The sequence below is a fragment of the Pecten maximus genome, chromosome 16, assembly GCF_902652985.1.
Source record: "Pecten maximus chromosome 16, xPecMax1.1, whole genome shotgun sequence".
In the NCBI taxonomy this organism is placed as follows: domain Eukaryota; kingdom Metazoa; phylum Mollusca; class Bivalvia; order Pectinida; family Pectinidae; genus Pecten; species Pecten maximus.
Window position 1 is genome coordinate 15606985 of NC_047030.1, and position 24397 is coordinate 15631381.

The 24397-nt window shown below is 38.4% G+C and overlaps 2 protein-coding genes across 9 annotated transcripts in view; one reads left to right on the top strand and one right to left on the bottom strand.

Annotated features, from left to right (window-relative positions):
* Positions 1–24397, bottom strand: part of LOC117344624 (arf-GAP with coiled-coil, ANK repeat and PH domain-containing protein 2-like) — a 91863-nt gene that overhangs the window by 29420 nt on the left and 38046 nt on the right. The gene's annotated exons all lie outside the window — the stretch shown is intronic.
* LOC117344625 (leucine-rich repeat-containing protein 15-like) lies at positions 13585–24347 on the top strand. 6 transcript variants are annotated; one of them, XR_004536227.1, is made up of 3 exons: positions 13585–13710; positions 20458–23814; positions 24013–24347. XR_004536227.1 is itself a non-coding variant. In XM_033907449.1 (2 exons), exon 2 carries the CDS (start codon positions 20543–20545, stop codon positions 22679–22681), a length of 2139 nt encoding a protein of 712 aa, XP_033763340.1. In that variant the 5' UTR covers positions 13585–13710; positions 20458–20542; the 3' UTR covers positions 22682–24347. The 6 variants fall into 6 exon arrangements, 1 of the variants encoding a protein (XP_033763340.1); XR_004536228.1 differs by having other exon boundaries at positions 20458–23778; XR_004536229.1 differs by having other exon boundaries at positions 20458–23760.

A 24397-nucleotide genomic window follows, 5' to 3' on the forward strand; every position in this document is an offset into this window, starting at 1 on the left:
GGGTATTGTGTGAGTCTGTGTACTCTACATACTGGGTATTGTGTGAGTCTGTGTACTCTACATACTGGGTATTGTGTGAGTGTGGTGTACTCTACATACTGTGTATTGTGTGAGTCTGTGTACTCTACATACTGGGTATTGTGTGAGTCTGTGTACCCTACATACTGGGTATTGTGTGAGTCTGTGTACACTACATACTGGGTATTGTGTGAGTCTGTGTACTCTACATACATACTGTGTATTGTGTGGGTCTGCATGTGTACTCTATATACTGGGTATTGTGTGAGTGTGGTGTACTCTACATACTGGGTATTGTGTGAGTGTGGTGTACCCTACATACTGGCTATTGTGTGAGTGTGGTGTACTCTACATACTGGGTATTGTGTGAGTCTGTGTACACTACATACTGGGTATTGTGTGAGTCTGTGTACTCTACATACTGGGTATTGTGTGAGTGTGGTGTACTCTACATACTGGGTATTGTGTGAGTCTGTGTACTCTACATACTGGGTATTGTGTGAGTCTGTGTACTCTACATACTGGGTATTGTGTGAGTGTGGTGTACTCTACATACTGGGTATTGTGTGAGTCTGTGTACTCTACACACTGGGTATTGTGTGAGTGTGGTGTACTCTACATACTGGGTATTGTGTGAGTCTGTGTACTCTACATACTGGGTATTGTGTGAGTGTGGTGTACTCTACATACTGGCTATTGTGTGAGTGTGGTGTACCCTACATACTGGGTATTGTGTGAGTCTGTACTCTACATACTGGGTATTGTGTGAGTGTGGTGTACTCTACATACTGGGTATTGTGTGAGTCTGTGTACTCTACCTACTGGGTATTGTGTGAGTGTGGTGTACCCTACCTACTGGGTATTGTGTGAGTCTGTGTACTCTACATACTGGGTATTGTGTGAGTCTGTGTACTCTACATACTGGGTATTGTCTGAGTCTGTGTACTCTACATACTGGGTATTGTGTGAGTCTGTGTACACTACATACTGGGTATTGTGTGAGTGTGGTGTACCCTACATACTGGGTATTGTGTGAGTGTGGTGTACCCTACATACTGGGTATTGTGTGAGTCTGTACTCTACATACTGGGTATTGTGTGAGTGTGGTGTACTCTACATACTGGGTATTGTGTGAGTCTGTGTACTCTACCTACTGGGTATTGTGTGAGTGTGGTGTACCCTACATACTGGGTATTGTGTGAGTGTGGTGTACTCTACATACTGGGTATTGTGTGGGTCTGTGTACTCTACATACTGGGTATTGTGTGAGTGTGGTGTACTCTACATACTGGGTATTGTGTGAGTCTGTACTCTACATACTGGGTATTGTGTGAGTCTGTGTACTCTACATACTGGGTATTGTGTGAGTGTGGTGTACCCTACATACTGGGTATTGTGTGAGTGTGGTGTACCCTACATACTGGGTATTGTGTGAGTGTGGTGTACTCTACATACTGGGTATTGTGTGGGTCTGTGTACTCTACATACTGGGTATTGTGTGAGTGTGGTGTACTCTACATACTGGGTATTGTGTGAGTCTGTACTCTACATACTGGGTATTGTGTGAGTCTGTGTACTCTACATACTGGGTATTGTGTGAGTGTGGTGTACTCTACATACTGGGTATTGTGTGGGTCTGTGTACTCTACATACTGGGTATTGTGTGAGTGTGGTGTACTCTACATACTGGGTATTGTGTGAGTCTGTACTCTACATACTGGGTATTGTGTGAGTCTGTGTACTCTACATACTGGGTATTGTGTGAGTGTGGTGTACTCTACATACTGGGTATTGTGTGGGTCTGTGTACTCTACATACTGGGTATTGTGTGAGTGTGGTGTACTCTACATACTGGCTATTGTGTGAGTGTGGTGTACCCTACATACTGGGTATTGTGTGAGTCTGTGTACTCTACATACTGGCTATTGTGTGAGTCTGCGTACTCTACATACTGGGTATTGTGGGAGTCTGTGTACCCTACATACTGGGTATTGTGTGAGTCTGTGTACCCTACATACTGGGTATTGTGTGAGTGTGGTGTACTCTACATACTGGCTATTGTGTGAGTGTGGTGTACTCTACATACTGGCTATTGTGTGAGTGTGGTGTACCCTACATACTGGCTATTGTGTGAGTGTGGTGTACTCTACATACTGGGTATTGTGTGAGTCTGTGTACACTACATACTGGGTATTGTGTGAGTCTGTGTACTCTACATACTGGGTATTGTGTGAGTGTGGTGTACTCTACATACTGGGTATTGTGTGAGTCTGTGTACTCTACATACTGGGTATTGTGTGAGTCTGTGTACACTACATACTGGGTATTGTGTGAGTCTGTGTACACTACATACTGGGTATTGTGTGAGTGTGGTGTACCCTACCTACTGGGTATTGTGTGAGTCTGTGTACTCTACATACTGGGTATTGTGTGAGTCTGTGTACCCTACATACTGGGTATTGTGTGAGTCTGTGTACTCTACATACTGGGTATTGTGTGAGTCTGTGTACACTTCATACTGGGTATTGTGTGAGTGTGGTGTACCCTACCTACTGGGTATTGTGTGAGTCTGTGTACCCTACATACTGGGTATTGTGTGAGTCTGTGTACTCTACATACTGGGTATTGTGTGAGTCTGTGTACACTACATACTGGGTATTGTGTGAGTGTGGTGTACCCTACCTACTGGGTATTGTGTGAGTCTGTGTACCCTACATACTGGGTATTGTGTGAGTCTGTGTACTCTACATACTGGGTATTGTGTGAGTCTGTGTACTCTACATACTGGGTATTGTGTGAGTCTGTGTACCCTACATACTGGGTATTGTGTGAGTGTGGTGTACTCCACATACTGGGTATTGTGTGAGTGTGGTGTACCCTACATACTGGGTATTGTGTGAGTCTGTGTACACTACATACTGGGTATTGTGTGAGTCTGTGTACTCTACATACTGGGTATTGTGTGGGTCTGTGTACTCTACATACTGGGTATTGTGTGAGTCTGTGTACTCTACATACTGGGTATTGTGTGGGTCTGTGTACTCTATATACTGGGTATTGTGTGAGTCTGTGTACTCTATATACTGGGTATTGTGTGGGTCTGTGTACTCTATATACTGGGTATTGTGTGAGTGTGGTGTACCCTACATACTGGGTATTGTGTGAGTCTGTGTACCCTACATACTGGGTATTGTGTGAGTCTGTGTACTCTACATACTGGGTATTGTGTGAGTGTGGTGTACTCTACATACTGGGTATTGTGTGAGTCTGTGTACTCTACATACTGGGTATTGTGTGAGTCTGTGTACCCTACATACTGGGTATTGTGTGAGTCTGTGTACTCTACATACTGGGTATTGTGTGAGTCTGTGTACCCTACATACTGGGTATTGTGTGAGTCTGTGTACACTACATACTGGGTATTGTGTGAGTCTGTGTACACTACATACTGGGTATTGTGTGAGTGTGGTGTACCCTACCTACTGGGTATTGTGTGAGTCTGTGTACCCTACATACTGGGTATTGTGTGAGTCTGTGTACTCTACATACTGGGTATTGTGTGAGTCTGTGTACCCTACCTACTGGGTATTGTGTGAGTCTGTGTACCCTACATACTGGGTATTGTGTGAGTCTGTGTACACTACATACTGGGTATTGTGTGAGTCTGTGTACACTACATACTGGGTATTGTGTGAGTCTGTGTACTCTACATACTGGGTATTGTGTGAGTCTGTGTACTCTACATACTGGGTATTGTGTGGGTCTGTGTACTCTACATACTGGGTATTGTGTGAGTGTGGTGTACCCTACATACTGGGTATTGTGTGAGTGTGGTGTACCCTACATACTGGGTATTGTGTGGGTCTGTGTACCCTACATACTGGGTATTGTGTGAGTGTGGTGTACTCTACATACTGGCTATTGTGTGAGTCTGTGTACCCTACATACTGGGTATTGTGTGAGTGTGGTGTACCCTACATACTGGGTATTGTGTGAGTCTGTGTACCCTACATACTGGGTATTGTGTGAGTGTGGTGTACTCTACATACTGGGTATTGTGTGAGTGTGGTGTACCCTACATACTGGGTATTGTGTGGGTCTGTGTACCCTACATACTGGGTATTGTGTGAGTCTGTGTATACTCTACATACTGGGTATTGTGTGAGTGTGGTGTACTCTACATACTGGGTATTGTGTGAGTCTGTGTACTCTACATACTGGGTATTGTGTGAGTGTGGTGTACCCTACATACTGGGTATTGTGTGAGTGTGGTGTACGTACTCTACACACTGGGTATTGTGTGAGTCTGTGTACTCTACATACTGGGTATTGTGTGAGTGTGGTGTACGTACTCTACACACTGGGTATTGTGTGAGTCTGTGTACTCTACATACTGGGTATTGTGTGAGTGTGGTGTACGTACTCTACACACTGGGTATTGTGTGAGTCTGTGTACTCTACATACTGGGTATTGTGTGAGTCTGTGTACACTACATACTGGGTATTGTGTGAGTCTGTGTACTCTACATACTGGGTATTGTGTGAGTCTGTGTACTCTACACACTGGGTATTGTGTGAGTCTGTGTACACTACATACTGGGTATTGTGTGAGTGTGGTGTACTCTACATACTGGGTATTGTGTGAGTCTGTGTACTCTACATACTGGGTATTGTGTGAGTGTGGTGTACTCTACATACTGGGTATTGTGTGAGTGTGGTGTACTCTACATACTGGGTATTGTGTGAGTCTGTGTACTCTACATACTGGGTATTGTGTGAGTGTGGTGTACCCTACATACTGGCTATTGTGTGAGTCTGTGTACCCTACCTACTGGGTATTGTGGGAGTCTGTGTACCCTACATACTGTGTATTGTGTGGGTCTGTGTACTCTACATACTGGGTATTGTGTGAGTCTGTGTACCCTACATACTGGGTATTGTGTGAGTGTGGTGTACCCTACATACTGGGTATTGTGTGAGTCTGTGTACCCTACATACTGGGTATTGTGTGAGTCTGTGTACTCTACATACTGGGTATTGTGTGAGTGTGGTGTACTCTACATACTGGGTATTGTGTGAGTGTGGTGTACCCTACATACTGGGTATTGTCTGCTTTACATATTAAGTATCATGTACGAAGCTGCACCTGTTGTTGACAGGAAGCTGAGAAGAAACAAAAGTTCTAACTCTATACTAATTACTTCAGCTTATCTCTCAACAACACTAATGTATCAGCTGTCTTACTTACATGTCCCAGACACAAGTTTTCTAGATAGACACAACAATAGTTTTCCTAGGGAGGCTTAGAAGTAGATCACAGTAATACAGACATAATGTGGTTATAACTATAGAGTACCCCGTCCTATATAATGTGGTAAAGTTAGATATATAGAGTACTCTGTCCTATATAATGTGGTAAAGTTAGATATATAGTGTACTCTGTCCTTTATAATGTGGTAAAGTTAGATATATAGTGTACTCTGTCCTATATAATGTGGTAAAGTTAGATATATAGAGTACTCTGTCCTATATAATGTGGTAAAGTTAGATATATAGAGTACTCTGTCCTATATAATGTGGTAAAGTTAGATATATAGTGTACTCTGTCCTTTATAATGTGGTAAAGTTAGATATATAGTGTACTCTGTCCTATATAATGTGGTAAAGTTAGATATATAGTGTACTCTGTCCTATATAATGTGGTAAAGTTAGATATATAGTGTACTCTGTCCTATATAATGTGGTAAAGTTAGATATATAGTGTACTCTGTCCAATATAATGTGGTAAAGTTAGATATATAGAGTACTCTGTCCTATATAATGTGGTAAAGTTAGATATATAGTGTACTCTGTCCTATATAATGTGGTAAAGTTAGATATATAGTGTACTCTGTCTTATATAATGTGGTAAAGTTAGATATATAGTGTACTCTGTCCTATATACAATGTGGTAAAGTTAGATATATAGTGTACTCTGTCTTATATAATGTGGTAAAGTTAGATATATAGTGTACTCTGTCCTATATACAATGTGGTAAAGTTAGATATATAGAGTACTCTGTCCTATATAATGTGGTAAAGTTAGATATATAGTGTACTCTGTCCTATATAATGTGGTAAAGTTAGATATATAGTGTACTCTGTCCTATATAATGCGGTAAAGTTAGATATATAGAGTACTCTGTCTTATATAATGTGGTAAAGTTAGATATATAGTGTACTCTGTCCTATATAATGTGGTAAAGTTAGATATATAGAGTACTCTGTCCTATATAATGTGGTAAAGTTAGATATATAGTGTACTCTGTCCTATATAATGTGGTAAAGTTAGAATATAGTGTACTCTGTCCTATATAATGTGGTAAAGTTAGATATATAGAGTACTCTGTCCTATATAATGTGGTAAAGTTAGATATATAGAGTACTCTGTCCTATATAATGTGGTAAAGTTAGATATATAGTGTACTCTGTCCTATATAATGTGGTAAAGTTAGATATATAGTGTACTCTGTCCTATATAATGTGGTAAAGTCAGATATATAGAGTACTCTGTCCTATATAATATGTTAAAGTTAGATATATAGTGTACTCTGTCCTATATAATGTGGTAAAGTTAGATATATAGTGTACTCTGTCCTATATAATGTGGTAAAGTTAGATATATAGAGTACTCTGTCCTATATAATGTGGTAAAGTTAGATATATAGTGTACTCTGTCCTATATAATGTGGTAAAGTTAGATATATAGAGTACTCTGTCCTATATAATGTGGTAAAGTTAGATATATAGTGTACTCTGTCCTATATAATATGGTAAAGTTAGATATATAGAGTACTCTGTCCTATATAATGTGGTAAAGTTAGATATATAGTGTACTCTGTCTTATATAATATGGTAAAGTTAGAGATATAGTGTACTCTGTCCTATATAATGTGGTAAAGTTCTAGTAAACATATAGTGTAGTCTGTCTTAATCATAGACAACCTCATAAAATTTGGAATAAAGAAAATAGTTCATATAAATTGATTTCCTAGCTATATAGGACAAAGGCCCCATGTTTCCTAAAGGGCCTGTACTACTCACCTGCAATACATTCCACTACTTTATCATATGAACATTATAGTGGTTAACTTTCAATTCACGATAGACTAACAATCACTGACTCTACACAGGTATAGTCAATGCATGTTCCTTTTACATTACAAGTATATTTACTGATTTTTATTATGCTGTCATTGTTGAATGGACCACATATTACATTAAGCTGATCTTGCATGGTAATTCTATGAGAACCAAATCGAAAAGTCTCTTGGATATTCAGAAGAATGGTGTGTTTTTTTGGTATAATTTACCAAATTTGACCCCTGTTGAATGACCTCAACACACTTTGACACTTCTTTACCTAAATGGCTAAATATGGCCCTGGGCCTCCTGTTTACAGATAAGATTTTAACATCATAGTCTTTAGTCTCAGCATGCTACTGGCCCAATATCTTGACTGGTAATAAGGCCTCCTGGTAATTCAGTAATAGACGAAATCAATGAATTAAACAAGAGGTCGGTGGGCCTTACTTAGTACGTGGTCATCTCATCTGAATCCTGATAAATATCAGATTTAGTTTATTTCTTTTTAACATGACCAACAACAATACATGTATTATTCAAAGTGTTGAAAAACTCCCCTCCTATCCAATGTCTAGCCTACAGTCCTGTACTTACTGTTAAACAAAAGGCTAAGTGGAACCCTGTGTGATATCAGGAACAATGTGGCTGTAGATCTAACACTGTTGATATCTATCTAGAGGATACACAAGGTACACCTCCTTCATCAGACATGTACAACATGGAGTCACCTGCCAGGCAACCATGTGGGTTTTCTCCTTTATTAATCTTCCTTCGATCTCCTATCTGTGACAATCATACATAGGTATGTGAGGAATAGTCCACCGGAGGATGTAGAATTTGGGTCAGGGCCAGGGGACCAAACTCAAATTATAAAACTCGATCAGGATATGCACTACAAAAGTTTCTTTTTCCCATGATTCTAAAAAGCTTGTATTTTTGTCATAAGTTAAGAACCAAGCCATACATGTCTATTAATTGCAGATACTCATTTTTCACTTTTATGCTTTAGCTGAAAAATTAAACAACCTGTACAGCATATTAAATTCCTAAAACAAGTCAGCAACTTATTTGTTTAAACCTATCATTATTTTCTCTTTAAAATTATGGTTCCAACATGCTGCATGCTTAACACATAACCAATGATGATGTCTTCTCCAGCCTTTACTGCCCTATACCTACACCCTTGTGTACTGACAGATATCTAATCTACATGGAAGTCATACTACATCTCTTTAACAGATGTTATAATGCTGATATACAGAGTCTCACAATTCGGTTAATGGAGTCAGTTTTTGTAAGACCTTTGGTGGTCTGAAAGCCAATCTTTTTTGTAATGTTAAAACATCGGTTCTCTATAAAGGCATCAGATTTCACCAAACCACACAACCTCCAAGATAACTTTCACTCAACTGACCCTTCAAGGTCATGCTATACATATTTGAATTTAAAAGTTTGAGAGGTGTAGGGAGTTGCCAATAGCAATAACTCTTTCCTTGGGTTAGGTCTTTCCCCAGGGTACAGTATAATTAACTTCTCACCTCACACATTCAAGTGATATTTCATGGATAAATTGTGGTGAGAAAGGTCACCCAGACCAGTAATCAATCTACAATATATTTTCACTAGTCCTTTTCAACTGAATTTCTGAAAAAACAATTCCCACAATTTTAAATTTAAGTATATTTTAGCATAATTCCAGAAATTCTTTGAGTACAGAATTAAGACTAGTATGTAGATTTATCACTGACAGACTGGCAGAACTTGTAGTTGATGTGAATAGACTTTCGTATAGTACCTCCAACCTATACATACATGGAGGTAACTTAATTACCAACATATGCCGGATTGCTTGGTATTTTATTTAATTGATTAACCTGCCCTGCCCTAGTGGGTGACCGACAGCATGAGCAAATCAAGTTGTTAAGTGAAGAATTACATCATGTCAAATGTGTTCATTAACATTATCAGGCCACAAAGTGCATTTTGATCCAGAAACCCTTAGAACTTGTGACCTTTAACCTTGACATGTAATCTTTGAGGATGATGTGGCTGTAACTTAAAATTGACGCCCACTAATTTCTATGACTGTCCAAGTAAAAATGTGACATAAAATTCAACTCCTTGACAACAGATGACAAACTACAAATTCCTAAAACATGCCAGGCATTTCCTCGGACTACATTTGCCTGGACTTTTTCAAATCCATATGAATCCATATTTCTTACAAATATTTTCACACACCATGCATCGTTTTAGAATGACTGTCAAGTAGGTCCCATTAGTGATGGGAACAGCTTTGGATGTATTTACACATACCCTGGTGTTATGTCCTTATTTGGTATTATATTTTTTATTTTAGTTGTGCGATTGTCCCTGGATGGGACACAAACAAAATGGTATGAAACCTGTCAAATTTTGTTGAATAACTATCATGAAAAAGTCATTCAAAAGGAAGATGGAATTGACAGCTATGGCTGGGGAAGTACTCTCTATGGATAAACAAGTTCTGTAGGTAAGGTGTAGGGGTCAGGTATTACAACCGATACTGTAAACAATGAGTACACAACAACACAAAGTTTAACCTCCTACCTCATTAACATCACTCTCTCATCCACTGCATCCCTGACCTTGACAATGACCTTGACAAAGAGTAAACAGCACCTGTTGGAGAGATGCCAGGGTTACCACTGGACCAATGTGGCCATAACCCCAGGTTTACCACTGGACCAGTGGGGCCACAACCCCAGGGTTACCAATGGACCAGTGGGGGCCACAACCCCAGGGTTACCACTGGACCAGTGGGGCCACAACCCCAGGGTTACCAATGGACCAGTGGAGGCCAAAACCCCAGGGTTACCACTGGACCAGTGGGGCCACAACCCCAGGGTTACCACTGGACCAGTGGGGCCACAACCCCAGGGTTACCACTGGACCAGTGGGGCCAAAACCCCAGGGTTACCACTGGACCAGTGCTGCCACACCATGAGGTGTTGAGTGAAATTACTTTATTCCAAAACAATGTCTATTGCCTATATTACTTTGCCAAAAGCTCATCCTAACATCACCATACATTCCTAATGGGAGGGACACTCCCAATATTTTATACTCAACTTTGATAGGAATTATAAGTAAAGCTTTTTAAAATATTGGTTCTTCATTTAAATGTTCAATTGGAAATTTCAGCAAGATTTGGTCTGAAAATATCAGCAAGTAATGTCTACATCAATAGAGTAATATCTGAGAGACCATTTGTAGCCACCATCATCTATTCTCACTAATCAACATCATACATCACAGAAATATACAAAACACTTATGAATCCCTACTTTACTTGCAATTTTCCTTGAAATATGACATTTTATACCAGAATGATAGCAGGATAAACCCAAATGTGAGAGATTCTATATGGAGATTCTGTAGTATGTGATATCCATTGTAGATCCCTTGTCTAACAGTTTATCATATATAGGGAATTGGACTGGAGGGTGGTGTAGAATTTGGCTCAGAATCAAAGATCTGCAGACAAAGAATGTGTTGATGTCCAGCCAGATAGCCGTAAGTCAATGTCCAACCAGATAGCCGTAAGTCATTACCATAATGTCCCACCGGAGGGATCTCAAAACTATCAAAGTACCAGAATCAAGATTCTTATAATCTAAAAGAACACTGACTACATGTATATACTTGGTGAGACAAAAACGTGCTTGCAATACAGTTGGAGTTGTGTGTGAACCTTTAACTAATCAAAAATCAAGATTCAGACGTGAAAATGGCAATTCTAATCCTAATTTGTAACTGTACATGAAGTTGGTGTGGAAATGCCTTAGTGAAATGTTAGTACTCCGTGTCATGAATTATTAGTGATGTGACCTTCAATAGGTCCAAGGTCACTTCAAATGTCAAACACTCCAAATCTGACAAAATGATTTAGATAAGATTGCTCTAGACTCAAGGACAGGACATTATAATAAGTATTAGTTTTAAACTTTACAGAAATGGGGAAACTAAATAATGACATGCATTAATAAGCATTCTGAAAGATTCATCTGATAGCAAGTAATTTCACAGCATATAACAACACTTCCAAAATCATTTTCTTGGTATTGTTGAAGAGGACCTCCAATTTGGAGCAATTGTCACTTTACTAATGTTTAGTGCAAAATCATTTAAACATATATCTAAGCTTTTAAGGAACTTTTTTGATAAATAACCTTGTAATACGACATGTTTACTATATTATCAAAATATACACTGGCAATGTAATACAACACCTGTATCATATCTCCTCCCAGAAGAATAACTCGTTTCTAACATTCATGAGACGACAGATATATTTAACTCAGCCAAGAGAGTGCAGGTACAACATTACTCTAAATATGTAATACAAATCTCTTTTATCCATGGTTTTATCAGTTTGTTAATAAGCAAAACTTTAGTTGGTGTTTGTTGCCAATGAATTCCTCAGCTAAATGTCATCAATCTAAGGCCCGAGATTGCCAATGTAATCCTTGAATCATTGCTATAATGGCCATGTGCTTCAATTCACTCATTAATCACCGAGATTCTTACATGTACTCTGCTGGCAAAGCAAATGTTTTGTGTATTTGTTCCAGATTGCCCATCGTAAGGTAATAAAGGAACCAAACAGAAGTCTGTATCTAGAAAAATGACCAAAACACTTCTTAATATTTGCAAATCATTCAAATCTGTATCTGCTGGTGACTACAATACAATATTTCATATTGCAAAAGAAAAAAAAATATGAAAATTCCACAGTGATAAGCAACTGTTAAATTCTCCAACACAGTGAGCTACACTCTCAAACACAGTGTACTACACTCTCCCACACAGTGTACTACACTCTCCAACACAGTGTACTACACTCTCCCACACAGTGTACGACACTCTCAATCAGTGTAATACACTCTCCCACACAGTGTACTACACTCTCCAACACAGTGTACTACACTCTCCCACACAGTGTACTACACTCTCCCACACAGTGTACTGCACTCTCCCACACAGTGTACGACACTCTCAATCAGTGTAATACACTCTCCAACACAGTGTAATACACTCTCCAACACAGTGTACCACACTCTCCAACACAGTGTACCACACTCTCCCACACAGTGTACGACACTCTCCCACACAGTGTACTACACTCTCCCACACAGTGTACTACACTCTCCCACACAGTGTACTACACTCTCCCACACAGTGTACTACACTCTCCAACACAGTGTACCACACTCTCCCACACAGTGTACGACACTCTCCCACACAGTGTACTACACTCTCCCACAGTGTACTACACTCTCCCACACAGTGTACTACACTCTCCCACAGTGTACTACACTCTCCCACACAGTGTACTACACTCTCCTACAGTGTACTACACTCTCCCACACAGTGTACTACACTCTCCCACACAGTGTACTACACTCTCCCATACAGTGTACTACCCTCTCCCACACAGTGTACTACACTCTCCAACACAGTGTACTACACTCTCCCACACAATGTACTACACTCTCACACACAGTGTACTACACTCTCACACACAGTGTACTACACTCTCCAACACAGTGTACTACACTCTCCCACACAGTGTACTACACTCTCCAACACAGTGTACTACACTCTCCAACACAGTGTACTACACTCTCCCACACAGTGTACTACACTCTCCCACACAGTGTACTACACTCTCCACACAGTGTACTACACTCTCCAACACAGTGTACTACACTCTCCCACATAGTGTACTACACTCTCCCACACAGTGTACTACACTCTCCCACACAGTGTACCACACTCTCCCACACAGTGTACTACACTCTCCCACACAGTGTACTACCCTCTCCCACACAGTGTACTACACTCTCCCACACAGTGTACTACACTCTCCCACACAGTGTACTACGCTCTCCCAAACTGAGGTGGGGCTTTTATAGCTAAGATGGTAAAAGCTTCAGCACATCAATTCAGGTGAAGAACTAAGTTGTGTGGTATGACACTGGCTACTCGTGTCAGTTTTGGTTTCTTGGGAAGCTAAAAAAATGTGCCAATCTTCACTGTTGTAGTTTTATTCTTGTGCAAGGCATTTTAACTTCATTGCTTTGGATAACACATGACCAGCTCCCAGTATGTTGTTAGTGAGGTAGTCACAAACTACTACAAGGAAAATCCACCTCAATATGACTCTGGCTGTGCTTGACTAGTAAACTCAGCAAACAAACAAACAAACAAACAAACAAACCCAACCCAGCAAACAAACAAACAAACAAACAAACAAATACACAGTATACTACACAAACAATTACACATACACTCTTCCTGTATGTGGCTACACTCTATGTACACTCTCCCAAACAGTGTACTACACATACACTCTCCCACACAGTGAGTATACTACATGTAAGGGACTTGTTAAGCCCCCTCCTCCCCTGTCAGACTCAAGTCACTTGTAGATGGGTAGTGTTGTGGTTTGGACTGAAGGACTACATCATTACTGCTATTAAGTGCATTTTTCTGTCTGGAAGTTTCAAGAATTTTATAAGAAATGTAAGTATTTTAACATTAACTTAACTTTGCCATACATTTCTCCCAATGAACATTTTCCCCTATAAAATCAATGCTTAAACTGATCAATTCTATTTCAAATTGACATGGTAGCTGATATATCATCTTGATACAAAATTCATAAACATTTTGCTAAAATATGAATGAATTTAAGATTATTGGCAAAAACGTCTACAGCAATTGAGCTATAATTACAAATAATGAGGAAAATAAAATATTTTTACATTTAATTTGCCTACTAATGAGTAAATGTCAAACTCTGCAAACTTATCCAAATTTGTGGATGGATGGATGAGGGTAACACTGTATGTATATGCCTTGTTTTGTTAGGAATGTTGAAATGTGTTAGTATAATAAAGAAACGTAGCTTTCAAGATCAAGAACCGTATAGTTCTTCAGGACATTTTTCATATTCAATTCTGTGGAATTTGAAATGAGCTCTGTATATATGGAAGCTTCTATTATAAGTTTTTGACAAAATATTTCATTAATTGGTCTGATCTGGTATTCAACATGTCATAGATACAATAAGGTCATCCAAGCTTCCAGTAACCATTCATGGTCTAAGTAATATGTACTGATTATATAAAAACGTGTTTCTTATTAGTATATTTTAAAGTTAATTGTGTATTTGAATCAAATTTCATCAGACTGAAATAACAAATTTATAATTAGTATTACAATTTCATGATTTTATTAAATGCATTCTCAATAGGTTTCATTTCTACAACACATGCTAGATACAGGCGGCTGATCTAAAGTGCTGCTCCATACTCAATTAAAACGAAGACAACACAAAATATGTCTGTCCTTATGTCAGCAGTAAATCGTTTTAGGTCTGACAAGACATAGAATACATATTTATGGACAACAACCCAAACCTCTGTCAACAAAAAAAGTCTAACGCCTAATCCTTTGACCTTTAGTTTAAAGTTGCAATCAGGATCTGTGGCCTGGGGTACTACAGTTCCTATACTGGCCCAAACATCCACAGGCAATGACTGCCGTTAAAAATGTTCTTTTGATGCTACGGACTAGAACTTGTCTGTGCCTTGGCTCTAGGCACCCTGACTGTCACACCAAGAATGTAAGTGTCCAGGAGATAAAACTAATATAATCACATTATGTGAAACTTAACACATTTCTATACACAGCTTACTCTTGATAAATTCAAAAACAATTTTCTGTGAAATAAACAAAATTAAAACGGCTACTATTACAGACAAAATTAAAAATCTTCCTCTCTATTAGACAATGTAATACAATATGATTTATTTATTTTGGCTCACATTGTAACATTTAAAGGTTTAAAAATAACACTAAAGCCTTTATGGGAGGAATCATAATCTACTGTATAAAACTATAAACCCAATCTCTTACTTTAAACTTAATCATCATCTTCTACTGTATAAAACTATAAACCCAATCTCTTACTTTAAACTTAATCATCATCTTCTACTGTATAAAACTATAAACCCAATCTCTTACTTTAAACTTAATCACCATCTTCTACTGTATAAAACTATAAACCCAATCTCTTACTTTAAACTTAATCATCATCTTCTACTGTATAAAACTATAAACCCAATCTCTTACTTTAAACTTACTCATCATCTTCTACTGTATAAAACTATAAACCCAATCTCTTACTTTAAACTTACTCATCATCTTCTACTGTATAAAACTATTTACCCAATCTCTTACTTTAAACTTACTCATCATCTTCTACTGTATAAAACTAGAACTGTCGTCCAGAGGGCCAACTCATAACCCCCGCTCCTGCAACCCCCATCGTTACTATTTGTTCATTTATACAATAAACGAGATATACAGTTAAATCTCACTTAGTCGTATTCAGTTTTCTTGGTTACCCTAATTCTTTTTTTTATCTATATTATGAATGAATTGTTGTACATGACATTATGAAATGATTTCACATGAGAAAATCTTTTCAATTGATCAATTTATAACAAAGAAAAAATTAAAAAGGTTATGAGAAAGGTAAAGTGTGAATGGGATTTATTCAAAAAATTACGACGTGATATAGATTACGCACATCTACAATGTATAAGGATTATTGTCATGAAGTTTCGTTGAAATCAGATAAGTAGTTTAGGAGAAGTAGCCGGTACATCGTGTAGCCGGTACATCGTTGCGTCAAACTCGCCCAAAAAACTAAGTTTTGTGACCTGGTTACCATGGTAACCAAAAACAAGAATTCCATGGAAGTGGAGGTGTCGCCTGTGTATGCGAATAATTAAAGGGTCATAACTCTTTAAAATTAGGACTTGAAAAAATAAATGGCTATAACTCTTTTAAAAACTTGCGAAAGACTTCCCATGAAATTTTGAATTAATTCCAGTAATTAAAGGGCCATAACTCTTTAAAACTAGGACTTGAATAAAAAAAAACAATAACAAACTTGTCCACAGTATTATGGTAACGAACATTCTATTTTCGCAAAAAAAATTAAAGGGCTATAACTCTCTTAAAAAGGTCCGAATAAATTTGGTTAACGAACTTGTCCACAGTATTATGGTAACAAACCTTCCCATTCAGTTTCAAATTAATCCAGTAATAATTATTCAAGTTATTGAGTGGAAACCATTTTCGCAAAAAATTAAAGGGCCATAACTCTTTTAAAATGGTGCGAATAAATTTGGTTAACGAACTTGTCCACAGTATTATGGTAACGAACCTTCCCATGAAGTTTCAAATTAATCCTGTAATAATTATTCAAGTTATTGAGTGGAAACCATTTTCGCAAAAAATTAAAGGGCTATAACTCTTTTAAAAAGGTGCGAATAATTTTGGTTATCGAACTTGTCCGAGCTATCATGGTAATGATCCTTCCCATGAAGTTTCGAATTAATCCGTTCTAAACTACTAAAGTTATCGCACGAAAACCATTTTCTGGACGACGCCGACGCCGACGCCGACGCCGACACCGACGCCGAAAAGTAATACCTATATGTCTCCTTTTTCAAAGGCGACACAAAAATTACGACGTGATATAGATTACGCACACCTACAATGTATAAGGATTATTGTCATGAAAAAACTAAGTTCTGTGCCCTGGTTACCATGGTAACCATAAGAGGAGTAGACCAAAAAACTTAGTTTTGTGCCCTGGTTACCATGGTAACCAAAAAATTACAATGTTATATAGATAACGCACATCTACAATGTATAAGGATTATTGTCATGAAGTTTCGTTGAAATCGGATCAGTAGTTTAGGAGGAGTAGCCGGTACATCATTGTGTCTACAGACGGACAGACGGACGGACGGACGGACAGACAACCTGATTCCAGTATACCCCCCCTAACTTCGTTGCGGGGGGTATAACTATAAACCCAATCTCTTACTTTAAACTTAATCATCATCTTCTACTGTGTAAAACTTTAAACCTAATCTTTATACTATGAAGTGGAGGACAACTTTTAAAGTATGCAATATTAAAGTATCTTTAAAGCATAGTAGACAATTTAATTTGAATTGTTCCCTGGACCAGAAAACAAAAACAAAAACAATGCTCTTCATATTTTTGATTTACTGATAAAAATATCCACTCTACAGGCGAACACATAACTGCTAAGCTACAATCTGTCTGCTGTTATGTGCTACAATAATATAATATACAGTCGAACCAGGTTATATCGAAATCCTCAGGAAATGGAAAAATACTTCAAATTATATAAGTATATCATAGTTACTTTGACAGATGGGTATATCATGGTTATAATGACAGATGGGTATATCATGGTTATATTGAGAGATGTGTATATCTGGGTTTTTTTGACAGATGGGTATATCATGGTTACTTTGACAGATGGGTATATCATGGTTACTTTGACAGATGGGGTATATCATGGTTACTTTGACAGATGGGTATATCATGGTTACTTTGACAGATGGGTATATCATGGTTACTTTGACAGATGGGTATATCATGGTTACTTTGACAGATGGGTATATCATGGTTACTTTGACAGATGGGTATATCATGGTTAATTTGACAGATGGGTATATCATGGTTACTTTGACAGATGGGTATATCATGGTTACATTGACAGATGGGCCGGTATATCATGGTTACTTTGACAGATGGGTATATCATGGTTACTTTGACAGATGGGTATATCATGGTTATATTGACAGATGGGTATATCATAGTTACATTGACAGATGTGTATATCATGGTTACTTTGACAAATGGGTATATCATGGTTATAATGACAGATGGGTATATCATGGTTATAATGACAGATGGGTATGTCATGGTTACTTTGACAGATGGGTATATCATGGTTATATTGACAGATGGGTATATCATAGTTACATTGACAGATGTGTATATCATGGTTACTTTGACAGATGGGTATATCATGGTTATATTGACAGATGGGTATATCATGGTTACTTTGACAGATGGGTATATCATGGTTACTTTGACAGATGGGTATATCATGGTTACATTGACAGATGGGCCGGTATATCATGGTTACTTTGACAGATGGGTATATCATGGTTACTTTGACAGATGTGTATATCATGGTTATATTGACAGATGGGTATATCATGGTTATAATGACAGATGGGTATATCATGGTTACTTTGACAGATGGGTATATCATGGTTACATTGACAGATGGGCCGGTATATCATGGTTACTTTGACAGATGGGTATATCATGGTTACTTTGACAGATGGGTATATCATGGTTACTTTGACAGATGGGTATATCATGGTTACTTTAACAGATGGGCTGGTATATCATGGTTACTTTGACAGATGGGTATATCCGGGTTTTTTTGACAGATGGGTATATCCGGGTTTTTTTGACAGATGGGTATATCCTGGCTATCTTGCCATTTCCATCAATTTTCCAGTAGCTACACATTATATTGAAACATCAATATTTAATTGAACTCAATAGATTTCCAAGATTATATATATATGTTCTAAAAATATTTTTGTGTGTTTTGAATTCATCAGCAAAAACATCCAGACCTAGATTCCTATTTAAAGCACAAGAATGTGTTATTTCAAAAAAAAAGGTTTTCAAATACAACACCTGCAGTTCAATTTGTTCTCACTATTACAATGACGCCATTGTATAGTAAACAATCCACAGGTGAATTGTAAGCAGAACCGAGAAAATTAGGGAATATTTCCTGTTCTACTTCTCCATTATCTGACATTGACTAGATCTGTGTGGATACCATAGTAAGTGTTGTTTTAGCTAGATGGATGTTTATACAACCCTCACATCATATACACAACCAGCCAACGACTAATTGAACAGTAGAACCTTCCACACTTTTGTTTATGCATCTGGATAGTTGTGTAGTCAGCTATTTCAGTGAAGATAGAGGAAGGTAGTGGGGAACATATCACAGCACTGATCTAGTGGGATGCAGTGCTGTATTGCTGCTTATCATTCATGTTCATATCTTAAGATCAATCTAGAAGACGAAAAATTGAAAGCACCTGTTGAAATATTTGATTTTTTCTGCTATGAACAGCTATTAAACATTAAAACTTAGATGTAATTTGTCTTAGTTAAGATTAATGGTTATTATTTAATGTCACTTTCTGCCAGATCAATAATACCCAACTACAATCATCATGACTAAAAGTCATGGTAGAGTTGGGAGGGGGGGGGGGGGGGGGGGGGGGTGTTCAGGTGTCGAAAATTTGAAACCTCACCAACGAGTATCAAAAACATCTACAGACCTCCCACTCCTGTTTACCATGCTTTTATCATCAGTCTATCATACCTATTATTTTTTTATTAAACACATGGTGATTTTCATATCAGATCTCTAGAGATGCTTGATCATTTTTTATTAAATACATCGTGATGTTTAAATCAGAACTCAAGAGATAGAGCAGTACCATAACCCTTTAAAGTTTTCTGATAAAATCGTCATTATATATTGCAGGTCAAACAGTTCAGATCATTTGGTTAAAATTGTTAGGATGCAAACCAAGTAACGTTATGGATAGTGAACAGCACACATTGACTTTACTGGTACATAATGTATATAACATACATATAAAATCTTTATGATCCATCACTGAAAAACTATCATTATTTATATAAAATAGTATAATAGTTATGATTATTTATATAAAAAAGTATAACAGTTATGATTATTTATATGAAATAGTTCAATAATGATCATAATTTATATCAATAATTAAAGGTAATTTCTGGTCTTTCAGTCTTCACTTTGAATACATGTACATTGTATAAATTTATAAATGGGTGGCTGGGTGGCACACTTGCCTGTCACCTAGGCGTCTGGGGTTCAATTTCCTGATCGGATGTGAAAAGGTATAGAGTTACCTGCCAGTCCACATTGACTGGTTTTCTCCAGGTACTCCATCTTCCCCCCAAAGTACAACCCCTTACGCTCTTCTAACAAGAATTATAAATATAAGAAGGTAATCAACTTGTTTCACAAAAACAAGTACATTATGTATTATAAAATAAAGTTGATATGTATATCAGATTTAGTTTTGTAATTATGATGCACCAACATTGTGAAAAACAATGTGTTTACATATATGTACCATACAATGTTGATATCTATATGTAGCAAGAAAATGGATTATGGAATCCTCAAAGGTCCATTTCTTAATGTTAAATACAGTCGTTACACATCAAATGATGATATATAAGTAATGTGTCTGACTCCATTTTTTTCTTTTAATGTTACAGATGTTTCCTGACTAATTGTGACTAAGATTGATCAAGGATTTGTCCCCGAATATTTTCCCCGTCACACACGAATTTGACACTAAGGATGAAGACCATGGACAGTGTGGTACACGCAGTGAGCGTTGTGTGTATTCTGTGTCTATGGGTACCACATGTGGTGCCATGTCCCCCGCAATGCCACTCCTGTACGGGGGGCACAGCTAACTGTATCCAAGTTGGTTTACGAGATATCCCTCAACATTTCCCGGAGGAAGTAGAGGTTCTGGATTTTACTGGCAACCAAATCACATATTTCAACGGAGAAAGTTTTCAGTCACTTCCAAATGTTCAGTCGTTGAGAATACCAAACAATGGCATAAGTCATATCATGGCAGATTCATTTCAAAATATTCCACATTTGACAATGATAGATCTGTCCTCTAACTCAATAGCTGCTATTGAGGATGGAGCCTTTCGAGGCCTGGATGAAATGTCTATCATAACGCTTACAAACAACCGTCTACGACGACTTGGGAAGCCATTCCAAGGTCTAACCTCTCTATCGTCCCTCTACCTGGGGTTTAATCAGCTGACAGAGATCGAGGAAGACGACTTCCAGACAAACACAATGGTACGGATGTTAGATCTAAGTAACAACCAAATCAGCCAGATACACCCAATGGCCTTCAAGAATCTGAAACGTCTGCGTTATCTCATCCTCAGCAATAACGCCTTGACACACTCTGTCGATTTACAATTCTCCAGTAACATGCTCCAACTCGTGGATTTCACCAAGAGTCAGCTGAAGAAGATACCCACAGGCATGCCCTACTCTGTTAATGACTTTCGTCTTGGCAACAATATGATCACAGAGATCAACAATGATGATTTCAAGGGAATGAGAAACCTGCGTCTGTTGATGCTGGAGAATAACAAGTTAGAAAACATCAGCTACCGAGCATTTCAGCCTCTCAGCAATCTAAAAGAGATGTGGCTGAGCCACAATAACCTGTTTTACGTCCCACAAGGTCTCCCAAAGAACCTCGAGACACTCTACCTCGACAACAATCAAGTCTTTGAAATACAGTCACACCTTTTCCTGAACCACTCCAAACTACGACTGTTGTCTTTTGAAATGAACAAAATTCAGAGAGTCCATGCAGAGTCATTCAGAGGTCTGCAGAGCATTCAACAGATCAATCTACAGTTCAATGAAATATCTATGATCCCAGCAGGAACGTTCACCGACCTGTCTGCTCTGACCACCCTTCAGATGTCCCACAATACATTGACCAGTGTTGACCATGGAGCCTTCCCTCCACAACTCAACTCCCTATCTATGGCCAACATTGCCTCCCCTACTGTACATGTCAGTGAAGAATTTGTATCAGCGTTGTCCAGTATCAGAACTCTGAACTTAATGAACAGTCCAGGTCTTGTATCCAGTATGCTGACTGCGCTGGTGAAATCTAGGACCAGATTTGAGCATGTGACAACCTTGAATATACAGTACAATGAAATCCAAAGTCTTCCTGAAGCTCTCAAAGAAGCATTAGGCAGTGTGGAACACCTGCTGCTGGATGGCAACCCATTTCACTGTGATCAGAGCCTGATATGGTTAAAACAATGGATGCTGGAAGGGAGGGTCACCTTCCATAGCACTGATGAGCCTGAATGTGCCACACCACTTCAGTTAAGAGGAAGGAAAATCAAGGAGCTGCAAAACAGATATTTTGTGAAGGTTGTGCCAAAGAAATCTGTAGAGAGGTCTCAACACCCAGAGACACCAGCAGTACAGGTGTCACGTCTAGCATTAAAGGCCAATATTGTTACTCCGGAGGAGACTTCACAACAAAGGGGAGGCAATCCAGTAATTGAGACATCCAGAAACACAGACACACGACAAGCCATTCATCGATTACAAGAACCAGCATTATCAGTGCCATCACGCTCCAACACAAACCCCACGGCAAGGACAAAGACAGAAAGGGCCAAAAAGAGAGGACGAAAAAGGAAAGGAAAGAAAAACAGGAAGAATAAGAACAGAAAAAACAAAAAAGGAAAACGAAAGCGCCGTAACAGAGGAAAGCGTCATAATCGTCGAGCACTACGTCGGAGGAAGTGCACTCCTCAAACAGATGGCACCATTGAGTGCTGCCGAGTCCTAAAGAATGGCACTCAACGGTGCCGACGCAAACGACCAAAGACAAGGTCAAAGGTCACTCCTGCAAATACTCGCTCTTAAGCTTGAATATGCATCATTAAGATAAATATTGTACTGTTTACTCAGATGTTTATTCAGTGAATATTGTACAAAGGATATTGTAGTGGATTTTTATCTGATGTAAAAACCATTGGCACAACACTTAAGATATTCTACGAGGATTATGAATCGAGGATTACCATCTTTTAAAGGATTAATTACTGTGAAAACTCTTTACATATAACACTGTTTCTATCCCAGAGGATCAAATCATTACGAACAAATCAATTGAAGCACAAAATAAGCACATAGGCTCTTCGAGCCTGAGGGGAGCTTACAAACTGGATAACTATAAATTCCTAAAAATGACACCATTTCCATGGGGGATAGGATTTAATTCTGCCTGCATCTGGCGTTTTTTCCTTTGATTTTTTTTGTTTTCTTCATATGTTGGTTCAAAACTGTCAGCTGAACATCTTTTAACTGATGCTATGACTTTGATCTGGTACTCTACTTTAGTCGAACTGGTACTCAAAGTGGAACTGGTACTCAAAGTGGAACTGGTACTCAAAGTGGAACTGGTACTCAAAGTGGAACTGGTACTCAAAGTGGAACTGGTACTCAAAGTGGAACAGGTAGTCTAAGTGGAACAGGTAGTCTAAGTGGAACAGGTACTCAAAGTGGAACAGGTACTCTAAGTGGAACAGGTACTCTAAGTGGAACAGGTACTCTAAGTGGAACAGGTACTCTAAGTGGAACAGGTACTCTAAGTGGAACAGGTACTCTAAGTGGAACTGGTACTCTAAGTGGAACAGGTACTCTAAGTGGAACAGGTACTCTAAGTGGAACAGGTAGTCTAAGTGGAACAGGTAGTCTAAGTGGAACAGGTAGTCTAAGTGGAACAGGTACTCAAAGTGGAACTGGTACTCAAAGTGGAACTGGTACTCAAAGTGGAACTGGTACTCAAAGTGGAACTGGTACTCTAAGTGGAACAGGTACTCTAAGTGGAACAGGTACTCTAAGTGGAACAGGTACTCTAAGTGGAACTGGTACTCTAAGTGGAACAGGTACTCTAAGTGGAACAGGTACTCTAAGTGGAACTGGTACTCTAAGTGGAACAGGTAGTCTAAGTGGAACAGGTAGTCTAAGTGGAACAGGTAGTCTAAGTGGAACAGGTACTCAAAGTGGAACTGGTACTCAAAGTGGAACTGGTACTCAAAGTGGAACTGGTACTCAAAGTGGAACTGGTACTCTAAGTGGAACAGGTACTCTAAGTGGAACTGGTACTCAAAGTGGAACTGGTACTCAAAGTGGAACTGGTACTCAGAGTTTAACTGGTACTCAGAGTTTAACTGGTACTCTAAGTGGAACAGGTAGTCTAAGTGGAACTCATTCTCTAGTGGAACTGTTATCCTATGTAAACTGAAGATGGTGTTTTAACAAGATAAACTGAATACTTCATTGTAATAGATAGAACTTTACATGGTATGATATATATATCATAAGGACTATATGAGGATTCACAACACTATATCCCATTATCAGTCAGTTAAGACAGTAACTCGCTGTACGTACTATCAAGATTGAAGTGTCCATACACAGTGAGTGTAATAAGTCAACACAACACCATCTCATATCTGATTAAGCCAAGTGGATTTTTTTACCTGCTGTTTTTGTGTATCTCAATTAAAGAGCAGGTTTTAATGAATTGTTGCAGTCTGATTTTGGTCACCATTTTGAAACTTAATTGTTTTCATG

Excerpts from the sequence above, each read along its gene's own strand:
- LOC117344625 (XM_033907449.1), top strand. The coding sequence starts at position 20,543 with ATGAAGACCATGGACAGTGTGGTACACGCAGTGAGCGTTGTGTGTATT.